The sequence below is a fragment of the Notolabrus celidotus genome, chromosome 3, assembly GCF_009762535.1.
Source record: "Notolabrus celidotus isolate fNotCel1 chromosome 3, fNotCel1.pri, whole genome shotgun sequence".
NCBI lineage: Eukaryota > Metazoa > Chordata > Actinopteri > Labriformes > Labridae > Notolabrus > Notolabrus celidotus.
The window spans coordinates 31,362,266-31,387,744 of record NC_048274.1 but is presented as its reverse complement, the minus strand read 5'-3'; the positions used below and the strand labels follow the sequence as shown (position 1 = coordinate 31,387,744).

The following is a 25,479-nucleotide window of genomic DNA, read 5'->3' as shown; positions in this document are numbered from 1 at the left end:
GGCAATCAATACATAATGTGTTCCTAAAAAAGAGCCAAAAAAGCTGCTATCTACAGCCGGAGTAAACCTGGAAAAACGCCAACCAATCACCGTTTTTGGGTCCCAGAATTTTAAACCAATCAAATCCTGTCCTGCCGTTCTGCCCGCCTCCTGTGCGTACATTTCCCCAGCGTGCACGCCGAGTCCCCATCCCCTGCCTCTGCTTCCCCTGACTCTACTGACTGCCCCTCTCGCTCTACCTCGGGCCTGTCCCCTCTGACCCGATGAGGTGCTTTGCTCAGGACTGTAGTCCGGATCAGAGTCTAAAAAGCTCTCACCTACAGAAAATGTATATGTGCTGTAGCATCCATCCGGGCGCTGTAAGGATGACGAGCTGGTTCGTGAACACGTTGATCTGTACTAACCGGTCACTGTCGGCCGTGATCACACCAACCAACAAACAGGGTTCACACGCGTCCTGGAAAACCTGGAAAACCTAGAAAACAGTTGACCAGTTTTCCAGTACTGGAAAACACCTGGAAAATGGGAGAAAAAGTTAAATGTCCTGGAAAATCACATATAGTCCTGGAAAATTATTCCAACATGGCTGCGTGCGACCTGACCCAGTTAACAAAACACATCCCCATTCATTGAAAGTTGAGTGCACTCTGTGCTGGAAAAGACAGCGACACTGTGCAACTTTTTTCACATCTTTTCTCCTTCACTTCATAATCATGCATTCACAGAAAACAGATATTAGATTATTATATACTGCTAAGTCATGGTAAAGGAAGATGGAGGGAGCTACCTGGCCTGTATGGTAGAGCTAGAGTGTGGACTGGAACTATTTCGCACATACTACCCCAACAAGTTCTTTGGTTACTTGAAATACCAATGACGGGTTATCTTTGGTGTTTCAGAGTTATGAAAGCAATGTCAAAGTCAAGCCTAGTGTTGACCTAATGTATCATAAAATGATGATCCGATCTCTTCCATACAGTGCTTATAAATCAGATACATATTTAGTACTAGCCAATACTTAAAGCCCAGGTATCAGAACCAGTACTGAACAGTGTATTCAGTGTATTCAGTACATCATTAGGAACTGTTAAGAGCCTGGCTGGCTTTAAATGCCATTTTATCAGATTCACTAAACTTACCTCAAAGCATGTGGAAGTTCTTAACCTTAAATGCAGGCGTTGTTTTGTTGTCTTTGTAACACTTTCAGTATCTCTTCCATATGACAACTCAAAGCACATTCTTCACATGGTTCAGTGGAGCTTTCTAGTGCCCTTCCCTTTTCTTTACAGTTGGTTTTACGACTGCTTGTACTGTACGTGTTTTATGTCTGAAGTGCAATTTCCTTTTGGCTGTAACTCTGAGGGGGGATGGGCCTGTTTTTGAAGCTAGTGGAGCCCTATTAAAAGTAGGGAAATGAGTTTCTGTGTGGTATGTATACTGCGTAACAGTCTGTTTCTCTGTCTCTTATCTGCCCTATCTGTGCTGTTATGGACTGCCATAATTAGCACCTTCTTCCCATATGTGACACGGGTAGACACCCATAAACTCCTCTATACTGCACCTGAGACTTAAACCTGAAGAGACTAACAGCCAAATTTCACCAGATCCATGTCCGGTCGGTCTCAGGTCCGTCTCCAATCCCTCACGGCACTGGATCTGACAGGTTTCTATTCTAGTCAATGTGTTAACTCCCACTGGATCCACTCCGTTGTGTTCCGGCTGCTTCTCTGACCCGGCAGGTCGGAACACAATGGATCAGAGAAGCAAGACTTCTATTTTTGCTGGATGCCGGAGCACAACGCATCAATCGGCACAGAGCAGATGGAGCAGGACAGAAAGTCAGGCAACAAAACTTAAAACATCCTGTTAATTTTCAGAATAAAACACTGTGTTATCACTAGATCGTATTTCACTTAACTACAACAACAAACCGTCATGATGAATGGAGCCTGGAGTCAACAGGTCAGAGGTTTTCAGAGGACCATAAAGACAACATGGATGAGGAGAGGAGGAGGATATTTATTAATGCAGTAATTACAACGGAAAACCTCGGTCACATGACTCCAGCTGTCCGGTGGTCCTCCTGCGCCGTGCTGCATTCTGAAAACGTAACCGGTGGGTGTTGACGAACGAGAGAGCACGGAGCCGGACCGGACACGGATCTGGTGGAAGTCCTGTGTGACACATGCCTCTGCATTCCAGTCATGAACACACTGAATACTGTCCCTTGTGGTCTTTGGCTCTACTTTGCAGCAGGTGAAGGTTTCACACTTTTGGTTAATGTTAAAAATAGTTAAACAAATAGTTTGATAAATTCTTTTTTTATATTTGACAATATTAGGAGAGTCTGGAGGTGTCCCCCGGACCAGTTTTAGCACCAAACATTTTTTTTCCTGCATTGTGATATTTTTTTATGCAGCAATGTGTTGCTTTTCTGCACTCCTTTTGTGATATGATGTAGTCTTGTGTCCTCTTTTGTTTTTCTTCTGTTTTTGGAATCACTATTAGTGTTCATTTGGGACCTTATTACAACCATTAAAACTATCATCATATAAGTAGGGCTATGTGTAGTTCATGAGTATGTGGTTTTGTGTGACATAACTGGAATTACTTTATTTTGTTTACGCTCTTGTCACACACTTGTCAAGTGAGGTCCTCGCAATCGGCCCTGAATTCATCTTGTCCCCATGAATTAATATTAGGAAAGAAATCAAGATGGCACCAGAGTTTCATGAAAATGATGGACGAGCAGCATCAGGAGTTATTTTTTACCACCTCTACCCTGACCCCTGTAAGGCCAAAGACCTGAGCTACCCAGTCTTGCAATTGAAGTCAAATTATCAAGGAGTGCGTAGAGTGCTCCTCTGACATGTCACTAATAAACATGGCACCTAAGTTTGTCTCTATGGAGCCGCAAGATTCTCAGATGAACCCACGAAAACGTGTAGATGAGACATGAGAGTTCACAGTCCAGTGCTAGCTCACACACCTCTGTGAAACACATACAAGTTCTCTGTGGCTGCAGGTATAATAGAGACACCACAACTTTATGAGCTCTGAATACATGAGCTGAGCCCTGATGACAGCGACACACACACACACACAGACACATACACACACACATATGCTAACACACAAAGCTTTGCAGAAAGATGACTTAACGTGGTAAAAAGCTGACCAAACTTGATCCTTCACTCCTGCAACAATGGCAGTCATTGAGGAGTGTGAGTCACATGGTTGAACCTCTCCTTGGTTAACTGTCAGAGGGAACCTCCAAACAGACATTCAGCAGGCAGCAATGTTCAGATTATAGAAAGAGTGAAGGCTTTCATTTTCCTCAATTATTATTATATATTCAATAATTTGAATATGCAAGCAACAAGGGTAGTTAAGTCTTCTGCATTTCCAGACCTAAAAAAATAAGAAATATTTGATTGTTGATCAAGAAAAAAGACTTGAACGTCAATATATTTTATGATGTTGACCCCGTCAAGACCCTTCAACAATTACTCATAAGGTTCTTGTCAATAGTGAGTGTATTACCTAAAAGGGATCCCAGACAGTTTGGCTCCTTTGTTGAGAAACCAGCCAGAGAACCAGAGCGAAAGCTAGGCTATCAACCACTGCAGACGGGGTCAGCTCCACCACCCAGTCAAGCAAATTCTGACCCAACACTGATGTTGGTGTATTTGGAAAATCTTCAGCGCTGAACTTTGCTGCCGTGACACATCTGTGTTCTTCTGCCTGCAATGTACTGATCAGTTATTCGGTTTTGCTTAAAATGATGTCAAACTGAAATGCAAATATATCAAAATTCACAATATGTCAGTTTACTCAGCAGAAGTCAAGATGAGTCATGCATTATAGACCTGAATAGCTGATCAGTGCACTGCAGGAGGAACACGTGTGTCACGTCTGGGAGTCCTGCAAAAACAACCAAGCTTCATACAGCAAAGTAAAGCACTGTTGTTTTCTTTTTAATAGAGTGTACATGTACAGCAAAGAGTCAGGGCCTGGAGTCAGTTCAGTGACTGTTGCATCAAGGACGGCAGCCTTTGTATATGTGGCATGCCAAATATTAGTTTGTCCCAGCTACGTGAATACAAGCCTTTCAAAATGTTCACTCTTTTTTTCTCAAAAGTATAAGTTACAAAGTTGCTTGTGCAGAAATCTACTGCAGAAGAGACAGAGGCATTCATTCTGCACACATTTCTATCTTAGGGACAAACTTTAAAGTAAAGTTCAATACTCGCTATTCCTCTCTCTGCATGCATGAGAAAGCCACAGGTAATGTTAACAAGTTGAGTACACATTGCTGCATTAAATCCATTGTATGTCACAGTGACACTCATCACTTCCTCAATACAACGTGTCATTGTTCAGCTTTCACTCATCCTGCAGGTTGTTTTTCACCACTGATCTCAGAACAGATAAGTTCAACCTTCACTCTTAACTCTGCTGAACTCAGATACAATCTGATCTGGGTTTGACTCGGCTCACAGTAAAGACGCATGTGTTGTTTGCTTTACATACAGAATTAGCTTTTATGTGAATTCCAGCTTTACTGCCTGTAGATATCAGAGGTGAGATTGGGGTCTGTTCTGATCCGCTTCAGGAAGAGTCTCCTCAGTCCTAACCCTGGGTCAGATTACTTGACTGAGATTCCTTGATCTGGGAGCATTCAGGTGATGTAACCGGATCTGTTCCTGGTTCAGTCATCAGGGGAGGGCAGAGGGTAGAAGAGGCCGCTGCAGGTTTCCTTCTCCAGCTGTGCTCGCTCTGCTCTGTCACCTCCTCCGGGGCACAAACCCGCAGCTTATCTCCAACAAACCTGCTTTTTTCCCTCTTAAACTTACCATGTGGACACACATGCTCAGCACTCAGGTGGAATGACATCATGCCTCAAACATGTTCCCCTCTCTGTTTCTTTTTTCTTTTTATTTTCTCTGGACACTTTCAGCAGCAGGGTCACTCTGTGTTTGCTACTTTGAATAAGTTATCATAGAACAATGTGACTGATAACAACAGTGCAGGGAGTGTATGTGCATCTGTGGGAGAACAGAATACAATGTTGACTTTTTAAAGGGCAAAAATTCATTTCTGAAGGTTTGTAGTATCAGTAGTTGGCCTTTCACAGGCAGCTGCTTTTTTCTTTTCTTCTCTTTCTCCAGCCCAGAGCACAATGATGGACACGAGTAGAATTCATGAAAACATTAAGAGCACATGAACTTATGACGGCATATTCGTTCATGGGGTGACTTCATTGGATGGACTTTTATACAGTTGAGAGTGACTGCCTAAAACTGCCTGCAGACCCCTTGATATGGACTCTGGAGTGGTTTCACACACAGCAGGATTAAACAATGAAGGGTATCACTTACCTTTAATGATCAAACCAGAAAAAATAACCAGAAAAACATTAGAAGTAAGAGGGCTGGTATCAAATAAATTTAGCACATAGGGCAGGGATTTAGCTAATAGTTAAGTTGCATGTCCATACAGTGGGCAGCTTGGATTCGACTCTTGCCTGCCTGCGGCCCCTTTCCAGCATGTCATTCCCTCATTCTCTCCCACCTTTTACTGCTCTATCCACTGTCCTCTAAAGGTGTAAAAGCCCCCAAAATATAACTTAAAAAAAAAAGAATAATGTTAGCACACTGTTTCCAACATAATGACGCTGTGTCTGTGGTGGTGGAATATGTATTTACATTGGGCTCTTTCATATACTAATCATGCCCCTTTCCCAAACTTTTTTTATGTCATGTTTACAAAACACTTCTATATGCTCACCTTTTAGTTCTTTTTTCCACAGACATGTCACACACACATTGGCACACACAGTGGCTTGTCCTGCCCTGCCCATTTATCTCTGCCCCTATGTGTCGGATTTTACAAAGACGCCACAATAACACAACTTGAATTTTGAGCTGATTCACTCACACATTATGATAGGTGATCCATGTGAACGAGGCTTGTTATTGATGATGTGTTTTGCAGTGATCCAAAATTAAGATTAGGCTGAATGAAGTCAACAAAAACCAGCTGCAGAGAACTTTTAAATTAGATTCCTGCTTAACACCTTTCAAGCCTTGTTAAGAAGCTCACTGCAACCGCTGCATCTTCTAAAATTCCTTCATTGTAATATGACCCCAATGCTAAATTGATCCAGCGCCAAATAATGATCAACAAGGATGAAATAGAACCAGAAAGACTGGTCGGTTTCAAACTGTCAGGAGAACAGAGGATTACATTTTTCTGTGTTATTGCCCTGAATGCTGACTTACATGTTTTTGTATCCCGTAAAAAGCTTTTGATTTGCTGCAATTCAAATGTTTGATATTGGAGATGCTGTTAGTCAAACTCTTATATGATAACAGGCTAAATGAAGAGGAACAGCAGATTCTACATGGCATTATTTTTAGATTTAATTCCATGTATCTGAAAAAGCCACATTTTTCCAGCTATCACTTTATCATTAGCTGTTATTGTGTCAAACAGCCAATCCAACACCAAATAGCTTTCATGTTTTTTATCACTGTTCCTGGTCGGTTTACCTTTGCAATGCATCAACCCCTCCCCCACTCTAAGCAGAATTCCCCTGATGTCACCTTGATCCATTCCAGGTCGTTTTTAGTACATTTGTCTGTTACTTGTACAAAACCTAAGACAGCAGTTCAAACATTTCTCACTGGGGGATGTTCTGTGGTGGGTTAGATTTCCTGTGTTGTCAGTCAGTTAATATTTCCTGTGTAAAGGTAAACAGAGAAGCGAGCAGCATGGCCTTGTACTGTCCAGGTCTGCCACCCCCTCCTTCCCGCTCCATCCCTTAAGCAGCAAGCTGACCATCTGTTCCAGGCGCCAGGCCCTAACACACAGCTCAAAACACACAAAAACACACACACATGCACACAAACATGAAGTAGAAATCGGTCAAGAAGGGAAATGTACAACAATCTCAGTGAGTTGATGCCTGTCGTTGAATCTGAACTCATTCCAAACAGTCAGGGTGCTTCACGTGAGGTCCAGGATTGTGTTTTTTGGGTGTAATTTGGAAAGGGGAGGGGTCCGGTTTGTGTTTTTGTGTGTGGCCCGTGGTTATAGTGAAGTTGCTGAGATGGCACATGGCACGAGAGGTTGGATATGGGGCGACAGGAAGTGGCCGGAGTGCAGCATTGTACCATTTCTCTGCTGGAGCTCTTTGTGATCATCCACACAGGTTGTTGACTAAACCTGTTCCATTTCTTGTTTTCATTTTCTGTCCTCTGTTCATGCTGCTTATTGAGTCTGTTTATTCTCTCTCCCAGGTGGACTTATTTGATGAGCTGTTTTATTTTGTGTAATTTCTTATTGTGGTAGTTTTTCCTTAATCTGCCCTGGGATTACATGCAAATTAGCAGCGAGCTAACTCTGGTGAATATTCTTTTAATTGATCATTTTCCCTGCAGAAATAAACAAGAAAATAGCAAAGGATACAGGTTGGAAAACAGTGAAAATTAGATGATATAGATCATTTCTAACCTCATCTCTGCTCTCAGTGTAACTCTATATTTGTGAGGTACTTTGGATATAGATTTTTTTCACTGGTGTAGCCTTTCCTCACTCATACCAGGTCAGAAAATAACATTTCAGGAAAAATTAGCCATCCAGATTGTAACTGTAACATTTTTTTTCAAACAAAGATTCCAAACATTTGAATGTATGCTCCACAAGTGTGAGAAAGTGATGCTCTTCTTTTCCATACATAGTGTTTAGCTGAATTCACTGAATTTAGGACAAGACAAACTACAAATGTAGACATTTGTAAGCTACTCTTTGATAAAAGATAATAGTAGGTTTGACCCCTGATCTTGGTTGCAGTTAATTTTTTTATGGAGTCTGTGATCTTATTTTTCTTCGGATGCTCAACAGTCATAAAGGGAAAAATCTGCTGGAACAGAGGTAGTGACGCTGAAGTTTTCATGTGTGTAAGCTTTCCTAGACAGGAATGTAAAGCTGCCACAATTCACACAACTCCTTAATTAGTAGGAACATCTTAAGTGTTCATTTCTCTTTTATTTCTCTTGAAAAAGCCACCGCTGATAGTAACAAGTCGAAGCTCATTCCTCGTCTTTGAAGATCAACACTCAGAGAGACGCGTTCAAGGAAAATTGTTACGACATAAAGTGAAATTACAGCACATCACATAATAACTCCTGGAATGCACTGAACATTTCAGACTGATGATACACAAGGCTGAGGTTTGATCAGGGTTAGATGGAAGGACAGAGTCACTGACTAAAGTAATGTGAGCCTCTTTACAGTCAGCAGACAATTATTGACTCATAACTACTGCAAAAAAGTGCATTTCTTAAATTTTCACCTCTTAAGAATTCAGAGTATCAAGAAGCAATAAGTGCTTCATTCAGTGAAGTCTGCACAATGATCTACACTCTAATAACTCACCTGCAGTGCATCATTAAGGCCCAAAAGAACAAAGTACTTAATGCCAGACTGCATCTGCTATATTCTGCATGTATCTTAAAAAATGTCACATTAAATAAGTTGCGCAAGAGAAACTTATAAGCTAGTCGATCCATTCAGATTTTACTTGTGTCAGTGTTGGTGCCATTGAACTGTCCGAAATACTGATGACAGCAAGGAACTGTCAGAAGCTCAGGCGTCAAACTCTTCCCTCTCTCTCTCTCTGTGGCCTCTCCTCACCCCATGAAGTCCCTCTGCTGTGTATTAAAGAGGGAACTTGTGAATGGCGTGATTGTGTATTCAGTAAGGCGGGCAGCAGCTGCTGGTTCATGGTGCTGGGAGAGCTTACGTTTGTGCTGTAGAGTGTGTGTGTGTGTGTGTGTGTGTGTGTGTGTGTGTGTGTGTGTGTGTGTGTGTTAATGGTAATCCTGTGGATCCTGATGACTTATCCCCCATCCTCTGTGAGTGTGCATGTCAGGCTGCAGCAGAATAATTTGGCCCTTCGGTCGATTACGTAACAGCAATTGAAGTTTTTCTGTCATAATCTGACGAATTCCGTAATCTGCCAGATTGCAGAGGGTTGCTACTGAGGGTTTAGGTTAATTGAATAGTTAGGAGAAGCTGGCTTTTATTGCAGCTTTAGATCATAGATATGCAGAATCTTTCTGCTGGTGATATTGATTAATTGTGTCTCCTTGTTCTTCTTCACAGTGGTGATGTCTTGATTCTGTGGCCTCTCCAGCCCAGTGAAGGACGTGCCAGTGCCGGGCTGCTGCTCATGGGAACTCCTGCTCCGCCATGAGTACCCGTGATGGCGTCGGTGGCATGGGCACCCTTGGCAGGCGGCAGCGCTATGAGAACTCAGAGTTCACCGTGCGCATCTACCCCGGCGCCTTGGCCGAGGGAACCATCTACTGCCCGATCAGTGCCCGCAAGACCACCACAGCAGCCGAGGCCATCGAACGCGTCATTGAGCGCCTGGTGTTGGATCGCACCAGGTGTTATGTTCTGGCCGAGGTGAAGGAGTTTGGAGGTGAAGAATGGATTCTGAATCCGTGCGACTGTCCTGTGCAGAGGATGATGCTCTGGCCCCGTGTGGCTCTAGAGCATCGTCCGCTGTCTGGCGGCGAGGATTACCGCTTCCTCCTGAGGCAGAAGAACCTGGACGGATCAATCCACTATGGTGGCAGCCTCCAGATGTGGCTGCAGGTCACAGAGGAACGCAGGTGCATGGTGGAACGAGGACTGCTACCACAGCCTGAGTCTCAGGGAGACCATGCAGATCTGTGCCGCCTGCCAGAGCTCAATGAGCGCTCGCTGCTGGACAACCTGCGCTCACGCTTCCTCCAGGAAAGGATCTACACTTATGTCGGAAGCATCCTCATCGTCATAAACCCCTTCAAGTTCCTGCCTATCTACAACCCCAAGTATGTGAAGATGTATGATAATCATACACTGGGAGATCTTGAGCCACATATTTATGCCGTTGCAGACGTGGCGTATCACGCCATGCTGCAGAGAGAGAGAAATCAGTGCATCGTGATATCAGGGGAGAGCGGATCTGGGAAGACACAAAGCACAAACTTTCTCATTCATCATCTGACCGCTCTCAGCCAGAAGGGTTTCGCCAGTGGAGTGGAGCAGATTATCTTGGGGGCGGGACCAGTGTTAGAGGTGAGCAACAACACTTGTTTACGAATGCTTCCTGCTCATTACAAAGCTGTACAGGACAAACTAGAGACTCAACCTCGAGTCAGACCAAAGATAGACAAATGACTGTTTGAGACTTGACTGCTGAAACAAAGGAATGGAACATTTGTGTCAACTTTTGACTTACACAGAAACAACACAGTGATAGGCAGACTTGCATTCACTATATTTATAGTCCCAACATGGTGCAAACTTGATCTTTATTCAGATTTATTTTGAGTGATATTTGGCCGTAGGTAGATATAATGGATTTCTTAGAATAAAAACATATCTGAAATTCTGAAAGGATATTGAAAAAGAATATTATCTTAATAGAGATTTCCTCTTGAACTCTTGAATCAACAGTTGTCAAAAATTATCTTTGGACTTGACTCATTCTCCCTAACTTGAACTTACTGCTCTTACTAACATTGCCACCTGCTCCACATTCTTAATCAGTTTGCAATACAAGCAGAGCCCTGTGACATTTACATTCATGGTACAGTTTGTCTTAATGAACTGATTCCTGCTACCACTCCATCTCTCTGTAGCTTTGAGCATTAGTTACACAACACTGCTTATCCACAACTGTCTCTATGTTTGTTCCCGAGTTTTGTCTGTCCCCATACAGAGGTTTATTGCACTATCACTCCAGCTGTGTGGGGATTATGTAGCCCACAGTGGAGCTCTATCTCTGCAGCTGCCTATCAGCAGCGCTAACAGTTGTATATTCTTGTTTTTGTGATCCCAACCGTTTTCCCCTCTACAGTGGAAAGATTGTCTCAAGGTGGACCTCGTAGAGGCCCAGCCCAAAGGTCGCAAAGGAAACTGCTTGTTTTCGTATCACTCAAGACATTCCTCATATATTCTTTTTCTTCTTCAGAGACCTGCCACTTTCATGCACTCCAGTCAAGAGTCTTTGACGAGTTTACAACCGCACATTGTTTTCTCATTTGTCTTCAACATCAGCTGGATTCCTCAGAGTTGCACAACAGCCTTTGACGGTGTACAATGCTGCCAGTCAGGAAGGAAAATACTGGTGGCTCATTGTCAAGTGTGTTGTTGGCCTTTATTAAGGGGTTGTATTGCTTACTGTAGACATTTTCTGCTGATGCATTTTCCTTCCTGACACCAATTCCAAAACCTGAACATGGCAGTTTTCCAGCTCCCCCTGTGTTACCACTGTGATTGAAAAATATGCAGAGGTGGAAAAATACCAATTGGTGACATTTTGCTAGCTTTGACTCATATTACACTCTGTGACAGTACTTCACTGTTGTTGTGTGGTTATGATATCAGATTGGTGTATTAATTGGCATACTCACCAACACCCTATCCCCAATATTCGATACCCGGTTTCGGAGACTCGACCACATCTATTAAAGTATCAGAGGTGGCTACTGATGCTAGGTTTGCTTTGAAACCAATTGAACTTACTGTTACATCACCCTGATAACCAGCTGTTTACAGTTTGTTAACTTATGCAAGAACAGGGCAGAGTTTGTAGAAATAAATCACTTTTGACTTCAGCCATGACAGTACATGATTCTATCTATCACCTGAATAAGTATTTTAGAAGTTTTGGCCTCTCTCCTGAGGTAATCCCAACTGTAAACTATTATTCACAAGGATAAAGTGATTTAAATATTTAGTTTGTTAAATGGCATCAATGTCAAGTTGAAAGAGGCAGCTCAGAGGCCAAGTTCAAAGGTAACCAGTGAGACAACAACTTTGCAACAAGTAGCTCTACACTGCCTTTTATTACCATCGGTTCAGCAAACACAGTTCTCTGGAATGTCATTTATCGGTGTGTCTCTGTGGTTAATGAGTAAGCATACTGGGTTAATCCTCAACGTAGCAACACGAGTGAGTAGTTTTGAGTGCAGAGGAGTGGCCTTTAATTGTTTGCACAGTGAGATTGCGTATCTGCCCGCCTGTGATTGATGCCAAGACTGAGGATGTGGTGCTACTGCGGGGAGGAGGAACAGCAGCCAACGTTACCTCATAGAAACACTCCATCTTCATTTCCTCATAGCTCATCATTCAGGACAGGAGACAAGCAGCAGAAACATAGACGGAGAGAGAAAAGGCCTTCTTGTTGTTACACAATGTACAACAGAATGAAGAACTGCCTTGTCCTCAGTGTGATGATTCAGACATCCACAGTAACAAAACAAAGATACACCCAAGTAAAACAGTGTTCACTGCACCGTAAATGTATACTGCACAGTAGTTAAACTGCCGCCTCTGCTTGAGTTAATGTTTTCTCATCTTAATGTAAAGAGCTTTGAGTTTGACCTTGAACTCTGCTATGGGACGCTGGTTTCAAGTTCTGGGCCTTAGTTGAGTTCAAGAGCAACTCATGGACATAGAGGTCTGGTTTTAGGTGCTGGTGAGTTGAACTACGAAGAAAAGAGACCAAACTTTTGTACTTAGTTCGTTGAGGAGTTTCAATTTTTAAATTAAATACACTGTGAATTTGTAGAGTGGAAAGAAAAGACTTGGCAGATATCTGCATCCTGCTCCTCACATCTGCTCAAGGTGACGTTAGCTGCTGCTGCTACTATACCATACCACATCATACCATACTTGGCATTCTAATTTGCATAAACACCTGCTCACTTTTCATTATCGTGCTTATTTACTGACTACTACTAAGACAGAAACACATTGCCGCAAAATGTTTCAAAAGGATTTATTGATACAGTTTATAAAATAATTCCTCTTATTTATGGCACCTTCAAAAATTCAATCATTGTTTACCAAAGCAAAGCAGCCAAATGTTTTGTGCTGACTGCCAGTCGCAGGGCAAACTTGCCCCGAGTCCTCAAGCTCATCGAGGGAGTTTTTTTTTAACTCTTTATAAAGGATATCACTTACAAGAGGTCTTGGTCTTTTGGAAAGCAACCAACAGCTGCAGCAGCTACGTGTTAAACTCCTGACAAGCCCTGTCGCTCAAGTGCTCCAATTAATAAAAATCATCTTCAAGAGCTGAAAACATAAACCGTGTTGTTCTGGTTAGATAAACATGGCGAGTCACAGTCTTCTGCTTCAACATAGTTATTATTGTCAATTTAAGCCAACTGGATAGAATGACAGGCTTGAGGCTGCGAGCTTCATAGGGAACACACCAATGATAACGTATCTCTCCTTTCACACCTGTGAACTTTAATTGACCCCAAAGGAATAAAGAATGCAAGGATACGTGAAATACAATAAATACTTCACCTGATGTTGGTTCAGTGCTTATCTGCTGTCTGTCATTCCTGACGCTGTTTACCTTCTTGTGCCAGATATGACTTAAAATTGACATGAAGCAATACATTCCTGTAGCTACATACCTGCACACTGGAATTTACCTCCATGTTTGTTTTTAACTTTGCCTTTAGACAAACATGGTAGTTTTTCTGGAAGTTTTTACTCTTTCTTTTGCTCACTAAATGTTTCTTTTTTACTACGAATTCACAGCTTGATTTCACATATTTAAATATAACATGTTGAATAAACAGACACGAGATATGTGCTGTACAGGGCTGGGTGACAGACAGCTATGAAGGAAAGCTGTTATTGCAGCGTTGTTATTACAGCCCATTTGTTGGATGTTCTCCTGCTTGATCTCCATTTGTTCAACAGTACTCATCAGTAATGATAGGTTAGTGCAGAAAACTGGGTGTCCTTTCTTTGCTGGATGACTGCTGAGTTTGCTGACATAATACCTTCATCTTTTCTCTCTTTGCTTTTTCTAATCTACAAGGGCTGAGCAGTGTTGGATTAAAAATGATTTGATGAAACTTTGATCCTGGACAGTTAGGAGGTATAACAGGTTTTGTTCGGCTTTAGTATTTTTTTTTTGTTGGAGATAATGATCATTTTGTGTTTAACTATCACCCAGACACTGAATCCAGGTGTCAGCCTGTCAGATTTCTGGGTTTTCAGGTGTGACCTGACATTTAAGAATGATTGAAAGCCCAATGTTGTTAGAAAATGGTGTTGGTAGGTGCAATCATGCAAGATGTGCTTAAAAATTCAGCTGATAATGGTTTTAAAACACTAACAGCCATGGTTTGAGTCTCCCCTGATACTTTTTGATGAAGTCATACAACTCATTATGTCCCTTTGCTTTTATCAATACAGTGTTTGCTATCAAAAGTGGACACTTCACTGTTTAACTGATTGTTTTGATTGACACTGTCGGAGGAGTATTGATAGGGCTCTATCTTTATTGTCGAGATATTATTTTGAAGTTTCGTGTTCACCATTTATTGAGAGTTCTTTCTAAAGTTTCATTGAGACAAAATGAGAGCGGAAAAGTATTAAGGCTCTTACATGTTTCCAGATCAAAGCGAGATATTATTGTCCCTGTTACGCCTGTGCAGCCCCCAGAGGTGGAACGGTGGGGCAAAGTAGTTCCTCCTCTGAGGTTGGGTACAGCGGTGTAAAAGGGAAAGACAGTGGCAGTGTCACCGTGCCTCACCCGCTTCCGCTACGCTGTAATACAATGTGAAATTACACACTGGGACACAATCATTACACTGTTGAAGAGCTCCTTTTGTAAACATGAAGGCACAGTGATGTCAGAATTTAGTCTACAGGCTAACCCAGGGGTTCCCAAACTTTTCAGCCTGCAACCCCCAAAATATAGGTGCCAAAGACTTGCAACCCCCACTCTCCCTCAAATTGATGTAATGTGTTAGCTGGTCTGCAGAAAATAGGCCTACCTGTAAGAGCATGTGGCTGTGTTTCCTGTGCTGTTAAGGCTGATTTATACTTCTGCGTTGAATCAACGGCGTACCCTACGCCGGGGGTCCGCGTGGCTCCCATACCTACACCGAGGCCTACGCACGTAGCTGACTTGCACCTCCTCCAAAATGTAACTCCCCGTAGAGCCGACGCGGACCGCAAGCTCTGTGATTGGTCCGCTCGGCGGCTTTGTCTTTCCCGCATTTACAACACTTCTGGGATCCCGGACATCGGCCGCACATCGGCCGTGTATTTCATCTCCTCCTCTCTATTCTTCATGTAATCATGTCTGTATGATAAACAGCAACATGTATCAGCTGTAGATTAACATAACATGCTCTGAAACTCTGTGGAAAAGTAAACAGAGATCGTAGCGGGACCGGAAGCAGGCGGCCGGCTATCAGAGAGACCACACCGCCCTCAGGCGTTTCGGCGGAGAATTGCTGCGCGACACAGACACACCGACGCACAAGTATGTGGTGCTCATGTCCGCGTCAGCCCCTGCTGCGTAGGGGAGACGCAGAAGTATAAATCAGCCTTTATGAATGAACCTACTGCTACTGATGCTTTTGATAACTGTTCACTAACTCTAAACTTAGGAGTCATCTGGCAAAAATAAAGGCAGAAAACTCATTACATTTTCTATTTTCAAGGTTTTATTGCAAGGTTAGCTACTATTTTTGTTTAATTTTTTTACTATAATGTGTAAAATGTACTATTTTTAGATAACTTGAAAAAACACACACTTACAGTTTAGATTCTATGATTTTTTTGTATTGTGTACGATACACTGTTGTTTTTATCAGTCAGCTGTTTTAAAGTGATGTCGTCACTGGAAATAAAGATGTAGATACATATAATTTATTGATCCAGCACAGAGATAAAAGGGTCACTATTTTAACAGGAACCTGATTGTGGTTCATCATTATTGTTGACACTGATTTAAACAAAGACGGCTCACAGGAAGTATGGTCATTTGTTTTTATATGTGAGTGCAGTGACAGCTTAATATGAGCTCAGCTGTTTTCTGCTCCCCCCTGGGTCAGGAGGAGGAGTGTGGGGTTACCTCACTCTGCTCGCTCTGACCCAGCAGCATTCAGGATCTGCTGCCTGAGCCCGGGGAGGGGTGTCACAGGGCATTAGTGCTGGAGCAAACCTAATGATGTGTTTTTGAGGTGTTTCAGGCCTGCTTAAGTACAAGATGCTCCTGCTGCTGCTGAGTCAAGTTTAGAGATTACAAACAAACACTGTGCAACCTGCTGGTAGTTTTGGGAACAAGTGTATCTACCTCAGTGCACATAAAGTCCCCGCAGACCTTGCTGTTGTCCTCTGTTTGTGCCTCCAACAGAAACAATCAGCACGAGTCAACCTGGGTCAGCAGTTTCACCTCTCAGCATCCCCTTCACTGCCACCTCAGTACACACAGAAAACCCTCACATACTCACTCCTGCACTCAATACCACCTCCCTAAAGTCCCAATTTATACTGAGCAGGATTAGTGTGAATTACGGGATCTCCCCCCAAGTGGGCGAGGTCAAGCGAGATTTACTGTGGCCTCAAAGTGTTGTTTTCCTCAGACTAGGGGTGGAAGAATGATCATCAGTGTCCCTGATGTTAGCTTAGACTTACACCACATTGTGCTGCGCGTGCTTTAGATGAATCAGAGGTAAAGAGTGAAGAGCTTGCTCCCTGGTTGAGTAATAATCAAACCCTCTCACGTGCAGGTTTCTCCGCACTCATCTGTAAGGACATGAACAATTTAGAGTACAAACACACAGAAGCAAGTAACACACACACTTTACTGCAGATCTGTTTGTGTTGCAGCTTGAGGTTGAGGAGTAAAGTTGTGTTAGTGTTGGAGCAGCTCCCCTCCTCACAATGGTATGAGGATTATGTAATATAAAGCCATATGTTCAGAGGTGTTTGCTTTGGGTTGTCCCAGATGATTCAGGGAGGGCTGTTCTGTCACGAATCACGTTCAGAGAGCTCTGAATATAACCCCTGTTATTTGTCTCCTGTTATTTATGTAGCACCACTGGGAGTATTCAGTCAAGGCCCAAAAATTACTCTTAATGTTAGCTGCTGTTTCTCAGTTTCTGTGACTCATCATTATTAGGTTTTTTTCTTCATTAAACAAAAAGTTACAATGAGAGTACTGAAAAAAGTAGAAGAGAGCTTAAAGAGCTTTCTTGTGAAATAAGGTTGTTCAGCTGTAGTCTTAATTTGTTGAGTAAATCCTAAACTCTGAGGCCAAAATACTAAAAACACTCATCTCAATGTTTTTCTCTTCCTGGGTTGGGTTGTTGGAGTTTCTTTATTTTCTATCTGAATCAGGTCAATGTTGTTGTTCCTCTCTGCAGAGATAATCTACTGCTTTATGACCCTGCCGCCTTTGATCACACCTGAGCCTGTAAAATAACAACGGCTGCATAATGCTCCTTACTTTATCTGCAGGATCATTTGCTTCCTCTGCTGTCGATATCCCTCACACATGCGATCAGTCAGGGTGATGAAAACATACCCGAGGAAGTGAATGTAGAGCATTAGTGGATTTTAAGTTGTGGAAAACTGTATTATTAGCTATATTAGAGGTTTATTGATAACGTCTCAGGTGTTTAACAATCTGGGGCTACATTTTTGCACTTTTTTCTGTTCTCTAAATTCTGCGGATATTTCAGTGAAATCAGGAATGTTGTTCCTGATTGGTCTAAATGTTACAACATCAGAGCAAAAGCAGGATGTTCAACGGCAAAATGGATGAGATGTATGTTTACTGTGTACAAAAGTTACATAGATTTAAAGCAGTACACTGTGAGCCCTTTAGAACAACATTAAATAAATATGTGATTATGAATAAATAGATGAGACGCATGATGAGTCAGTATGGTCACACTTTAAAACATTTCCTTAATCTGTTCGCTCACATTTACATATGAAATGTTTATGTTCTATAAGGGAAGCCGTGGGATGATGCTGCAGCCAAAATAGAATTTAAATGTCAGGACAACATTTAAATGTTGCATGACTAAATAGACCCTGAGATCCAACTCTTCAGGGCCTCAGCCATGGATCAGAGTCCTGATTCTTACTCTTTCAGCTCCTTCATGGATGAAGTGATCGTTTGCTTTGTGCTTTGAAGATCAGGGACATTTCAAAAGGCTCTTAAAATTTCCTGGTAGAATGTGTTTATTTTGAACTCAACTCGGCTTTATTTATATAGCACCTTTCATGCATACAAACATGCAGCCCACAGTGCTTCACAAAGGAACAGACAGACAGGAAACAACAGACAGATATGGTAAAATAATGAAAGACCTAATAATAAAAAAATACTTTAAAAAAATTTAAAAACAATACAGTAAAATTAATAAAATAAGTAAGGTTAGAAAGCAAAGATAAAAATCAGTTAAAATTAAAAAGATCAGATAAATACAAGAAATAAATAGATGAATAAGATAAATAAATGTTGTTAATACAATTGTTATAATAATGCAGTCCAGGGCTAAATATAAATTACTCCAAATTAAAAGCCTGATTTAAAACGGTAAGTCTTAAGATTACTTTAAAAAACACCCAGTCCTTTCTTTTTGTCCAACCAACAGTATAAAACAAAACAAACAATAATTTAGTCACTATTATATGAAACCAGCAAAAGCAGAAAATGTTCCATTTTAAGAAGCTAGATTTATTAATTATTTGGCCATTTGCTTGAGAAAGGAATCAGTTGATGTTGATAGTTAGAGTTAAGATTATTTAAGATCTATTAAATGGCTGAATTTTGCGACACGCTACAACTTTTTTTACTCCTTTTGCAGAAAGTACAACACTGCAACAACAAATCAAGGAGATTATTATTGAATCAATCACAAATAGCTTTAAGATGTGATGATCTGAGTCATTTCAGGAGAAAAAAACCCTCCAAAATTGTCTGATTTCAGTTTTAGATCCTGTGGTAACTTTGTCAAATTAAAGCGATGACTTTTATCCATTAAAGCAGGAGGCACTGTTGATACAATCTGACTTCAGCCAGTATCTTGTCATATTAAACAAGAGATAACCCAAAGCTTTGACTGCAGACTGTCTCTTCAGTACTCGTCTGCCAACAGCTCCAGCTGTTACTTCTTGCCGTTTGTTTTTGTCTCCACTCCGGTGCCAAGCTCTTATTCTGTGTGAAACTGTACACATGCAGACTGGTACCAAGGGAAGAAAGCTGGGAGAGAGTAGCACATACTGTTCCTGCTTTGTTAGCTATCAGGCAGAGGCAGCATGTTGATACAGCCTCTCACTCAGGCTGTAACAGCTGGAGGTCAGAGGTCACAGAGAGATTTGGTGGAGCAGCATCATTCTCAAAGTGTAACAGTGATTTATTTGACTTGTTACAGAGTGTAGTTTGTTTCTGGAGCAGGTCAAGTTCAGCTTTCCCCCCTTTATCAGCTGGACTATTTGCAGATGAAAGGATGAGAGAATTACAGCTAACCTTTCAAAAAGGTTTGGTTTTCCATTTTGCCTGAATGGCCTTGGGCCCAGAGAAGTCACCAGTGATTCTGGATCATGTTTATGGTTTCCTCTTTGCACGGTACAGCTTTAACCTGCATTAGAGGATGCAGCAACAAACTGTCTTCCAGGACGATGGTTCTTGGAAGTGATTTTAAGAAGATGCAGTGATTTCCACTCCAGAGTCATGTATGATTTTAATTCAGTGCTGCCCAAGGGCTCTAAGATCACAGCCATCTAGTATTGATTATCAATCTTTCAATGATATTTTGTACTTTAGATGATGAAATCCCCAAATACTTTGCCTTCTTGGCTTATAAGAATTATTCTGAAATTGTTCAACCATTTCAACAATTTAATTTTTGGGGCTTTTAGTTAAAGCAGAAAGACTCTTGCAGATTTCCTTTTTGGTTTCTGCTCGTTCTTTGGTCACTTTTTTAAACTTCATACAATAAACAATAACTGATTATCTGAAATAATAAATTGCATGTTGATTGATGAAAAAAATACAGAGCAATAGTGGTCCTACATCTGTGCAGATATATTTTATGGGTGGATTGTGGTCGCCATCAAAGTTTTTTTGTGTGTTCATTATATAATAAGAGCAAACTATTCAGTCATCAATAGCAGAACTCAGCAGCAGCTTGACAATGTGCCTGTGTCTGTCTCCTCACAGGCTCTTTATTTATGCTGGAGTCTGCAGGTGTCTCGTCAGCATCAACACACACACACACACACACACACACACACACACACAGACACACACAGACACACACAGACTCGACCAGCTGCCCCGCTGCCCTCCACCTGCAGTAGTGCGTCACACAGAGACAAGATGGACTGAAAAGTCTTCATTCTGTGTGACGTTTGAGTCATGACGTAAAGTTCCTCCACTGTGGCTCTTCTGTAACATTTAGACTGAATGACTCTGGGGTACATCTGTGTTGATTATGGAGTCATTTTTTGAGGACTAGGTTTCCCATGGAAAGGTCAGAACGTATTTAGTTTGCCACTGAAATGAAACAAGTTGTCCAATACTTACATTTTATTTATCAGATTTTTTCAGCCATGGAAAATTTGAGTTTTGACTTCACTGAATTTGAATCTGACTGTTTTGTCATTTTATGGAACTAAGGTTTGAAAAAATGAAGATGTCCCTGAAATAGCCAAAAAGTTGAATTGAAATCTTCAGTTTGCCTCCCCTCCTCCTCTTGGACTTCAGACGTACACACACAGATACCCTCTGTCTCTCTCTCTCTCCCCCCTTCTGTTGTTGAGACTTTGTGAAACTGCAGCTGTCCAGATGTTGCTTTCCCCCGGTCATCCTTCCTTTGAAACTCTGCGCTGATTTTGTGAACGAGCGGATGTTCAGGACTTGTTTTAAAAAGCTCTTTGTTGATGCTCAGTTATTTTCCCTCTCTCCCCTTCAGCTCTTCAGGTGTAGGAGCAGACACAGCTGAAAAGAGATAACTCTTGAAGTCGTCTTTTGATGCTTTTCTATAGAAACGGTCTTTTCTTTGAAGCCTCGAGTGAAAACATTTTCAAACTTGTGAAAAATCTGAAGAAAAAAAGTGTTTTTAATTTCTTAGTCATGATTTTTTTCTCGCATGGACTCCTGAAATGAATGATCAAAACAGACACAAGTTGAATCAGAGAGCACCTGTTCCTCCTGCAGTTTTTCCACCCTTATGATTTTTTTTTAGTATCAATAAAGTCTGTTACATAAATGCTGAACGCACAGCCTCCACTCATCGCTGAAGTTACATAAATCCCTGCAGGTGACCTCTCATCTGATGTGTGTGCATGCGTGTGGTTTGTGGTCATCTTTTGCTCTCCATACTGTCCAGATGTGGTGCAATAAAACCACATGTTAAAATCAGACACATCTGGAAGGGAGCAGGCAACATGAGGGATGTCAGGTCACTCATGGAAAGACGGAAAGATCACCCCATCCGTCCACGTGCTGCTCTTTTTACTTTCCATTTGTTTCTCTTTGAGTTTTTTTGTCACCAGGTGTTCATCTCTTCAGGCTCATACAGGACACGGACATGAAAGTTTCAGCAGAGATAAGATATGACTTTTGTCCCTCTAATGTGTTATCACTGCAGGAAATGAAAAACATCTATGTACTGTTGTTATCATCTTCCTTATTCTCGATCTCTTTGTTCCCCTGGTCAGCTCGTAACTATTGTTCATCTTTTAATCTGACCATTCCAGTAAGAAATGTCATCATTTAGTCTCAATGACTCATTAACTTCCAGAAAGAACAGCCTTAAAGAAGCAGTACATTCACAGGTGTGGAGATTTCTTTCTATCATAAAGCTGTAAACTGCTTTCATCTTTGAGAAATCTCTCTTTCTGCTAAACAAACCCTGACCCCGGGCTTACATCCCAGCAGGACTGTGAAAGGATTATATAAGTGACATTTTCCATACACGTATATTATGTTGCTCTATTTTTTTCTTACAATGAAGATAATACTCGTCTTTCTCAGGCTGTTTCAGAGGAAATTAACTTAGCGCTAATATGATGATTTAAGTAAACAGAAATGAGGACATGGGGAAATAAACAAGGAGTCATATCCTCTAAGACAAGGTTGACCCACAGTGCAGTGCATGATAGACAGAGATAGTCATACGAAAAGTAAGAACCTAAGAACTACATTAGGTCAGAGGTTTGGTGTCACACCATAGACTGTATGTAAAATGGACAGCGTTGCTCTGCCTTTTCCCATTGTACAGTTTTGAAGCCAAAATATCCTGTTCCAGAACACTGCCATCTCGTAAATTTTCTGCAGCCAGTCTGCACAGTAGGGAATTTGTTTGTTTCCACGGTAGCAAGCTCCACCCTACAGCGTTGCACCCTGAGGTCCTACAGAGTTTCTCTCTACGGCAGCTGTCAATCAAAGCAAACCCGGAAGTAAACCCCGTTTTTTAACCTCTAATAACTAACGAAAAAGAAAAAAAAGGCCTTGAACATAAAACAGTCAAATAATAACTACATACAGTATCACCACAGCATACGGATGTGAGAAACATTGTTACCACGTGTATTTATTTTTTAAAGTTTGACTGCAGCCCCATTCAAATGAATGGGGGAGTAACCTATACTGCAGCCAGCCACTAGGGGGAGCCTTTCGGCTTTCGAGCCGTGCGAGATGATGCCCATTTTATATACCGTCTATGGTCACACCTGAAAAACACATTATATCTCTGAGGTACTTAAAAAGGTACAAGGTGTTGTTAATTTTGCGACCGTTGCAACTCATTTCCTGCTTGTTTAAACAGATTTAAATTCAGACTAACCAGCTGACTAAAAGAAAAAGAAATCACAAAACAGACAAAATTGAGTGCAATTTATTGAACACAGCTAAAAATGGGATCACAGAGTCTGCAGCTAACAATGTCAAAATGGTTTTCTGAGTGTGGCTAAGGTTAGCAGAGCTAGCACCACCAGCCTTCAGTCCTCCCTGCAGGTTTTATAAGTAACAAGAAACCTTCTCAACTACTCTCCACATTTGAGGTAGTGCTCTTGTTCTGTACTTGGGTTTGTCTTATTGCTGTCACTATTATGGCTCCTATACTTCATTTTGAAGGTAATTCTTTTACTTTTGACTAGGCTTGATTTAGACAACATCTTTAGTTTGACTACGAGCTACTTAGATTAATATTAATAATGTGAAATATGCTAAATTCTGATATTGTCTGTCATAATACTGGTCCATCAGGAAATAAACAGGCTATCCAACAATTCCTATCCTTTTCGACATCAAACCATGGTCCCCTGTCCTTTTAATTTAGTCTCAAAATGCTCAAAAGCTTATTCTGCATACTACAATAACTATTTTACTTCTGAAGGGCACAGTTCTCAGACCCCTTACCTACTTTTCTTTTGTATCTTGTCACATTTTTTACATCCATAGACTTTTCTATACTCCGAAGAATCACTACTAGATGATAACCGGTTAACTTGCACAGGCATACAACATACTGGACTGTAGGCTACCCATATTTTTAAGCAGGCACAGTAAGGTCATATCTGTTACTCTGGATCTTGAACTTTCGACTGAGCTCCTCCTGTAGAACTTGTTTGAGACCTCTTCAGTTTTCAGTGAAAGGTTATTTCTGTCTTCAATCCCTGTTAAACTTAGTGTGTTCAGAGACTAAACCGGGTAGGCAGCTTTCTAGAAATCAAACTGTTTTATGAGAAAGGAAATACATTCAGTGTGTTTATTGAGCCTTGAGGATACAAACATGTATACAAGACTATTTGTTTACTAGAAAACACTGCAGGACTCCCCCGCTGCAGTGAAGTCATCCTCTAAAACCTAATTTAACTGACTATTGAAATGTACTTAGGTCAAACTCTGGGGCAGCCCGGCTTCAGGACCGGCTCAGGATTGGACAGAGCTGAGATGTTGGTGTGTTTCAGGTCCGACTAATTGGATTGACCTAATTTTTGTCAGACCACGTGGCTTTAGCTTTAGTGTATTGGTGTGCTGAGCCACTCCCCTCACCTGGTGGCATTGACTTGCCTCAGTTTAGCTCACTGTTAGCTTAGCAGTCATGAGCTAATGCTTGACATGTGGCCTACATATGGGCGTGTCGCTGACTAGACCACCTGTTCTTCTGACTTTACTCCAACATGGACAGAGCTTTGTGGGCAGAGCTTTGCTAACCTGACCTGGGTGTTGGCTAATGATAGAGAGGTCACAGCATAACACACACAAATACACACTACAGACAGACACACTGAAGTTAAAGGTTCACTGAAGCTTATACACCTGTGTTGATTGACTCTGTCAAAACAATAGAGAGCTTTCTTTGCTGCTGTTGCTTAAGCCATGAGTTTTAACACAGGTTACAGTATGAGATGTAAGCGTAGTTCTTCTAAAGGTGTCTTAATTTAACACTTAGTGATATTAGGAGGAAGGTAAAATGTGAACCTTAATGATAAGAACATCAGGATATAATGGCACATTAAACTATAGAATACAGGGTAAAGAAAAAAAAAGATAGCAGAAAGAAAAATATGAGTTTTGCAATAGCTTAGCCAGAGACAAATTCTTTATTTTAAATCTCAAGGGAAATCACATGAAACCTCATTCTTAGATTTCTGATTACTAAAATTGTTAATCTGTTCAAATAATGTTGAAATAATCTGCTTAACAATTGCCTATAATGTTCAACTGGGATGTTACACAGCTAAACGCAGGATAACAGAGTCTGCAGGTGAATTATGTCATAGTTGTTTGCCGAGTGTGGCTAACATTAGCAGAGCTGGCACCACCAGCCTTCAGTCCTCCTTGCAAGTTAACATCCGCATGCATGTGTTGAGGATTGCTCCAGTTTGGTTGTTCTATGCCGGTTTAACCAGACACAGCCTACACACAATTTTATCTCCATTCTTCAGATCAAAATACTTCAGAACTCTACCGCAGAGATGCCGTCTGTCATTTGTGATTGTTTATATCTGGGTAGTTGAGCATCATGGCAACTTAAGTGAAACTCTGATCATAGTGCAGGTAGGACATGTTGGCTAGAGAATAATAGTTGTTCAGGCTTTACTTTGAACTGCTGAGTCCAAGTTGACTGTCAGAATTGTAAGTGAAATGCAGCCTTTACAGGTTTTGAAGATGAACTGAAGATAAAGCCAGTACAGAAACTTTAACAGCCATAGAATGACAGAAACAAAAAGCTGTCAATAAGTTTGTTTTTCTTGAAGCCTATAAACTACATATTTTTCAAAGAAACATAACAAAGTGAAAATAATTTGTGTATCTTATACTGAATGTTGACAGAGTTGTTGCTCTTTTAGCTCAACGTTAAGCAGTTTGTTTTGTTACTTCTCTCTTCTGTTTTCAGCCGAGTGCTCCACAAGTGTTCTTTTCTGTCACATCAGGATGGACAGGCAACTTTACCAAACCCTGATTATTTACAACAGGAATCTTTTCTCTTATTTAAAAGAGTGCAAATTTTCACTTATTGTTTTCCATATTTACATATTTTATTCAGATTTGCATCTTTTTCTGTGATCAGTGGGTGACTTTCCGATCTTTTCTCAAGTTCTCAGCTCAATTCCCTGAGGTGCAAAAGC

At 41.3% G+C, this 25,479-nt stretch overlaps 1 protein-coding gene across 11 annotated transcripts in view; it reads left to right on the top strand.

Moving 5' to 3' along the window:
• Positions 1-25,479, top strand: part of myo9aa (myosin IXAa) — a 137,626-nt gene that overhangs the window by 30,667 nt on the left and 81,480 nt on the right. For all 11 annotated transcript variants that reach the window (XR_004630685.1, XR_004630682.1, XR_004630680.1 and 8 more), the window contains one exon: positions 9,172-10,134. Coding sequence is in view for 1 of the 11 variants with exons in the window: in XM_034679611.1 (XP_034535502.1) it covers positions 9,259-10,134 (876 nt within the window). In the remaining 10 variants the exon portion in view is untranslated. The remainder of the gene's footprint in view (positions 1-9,171; positions 10,135-25,479) is intronic.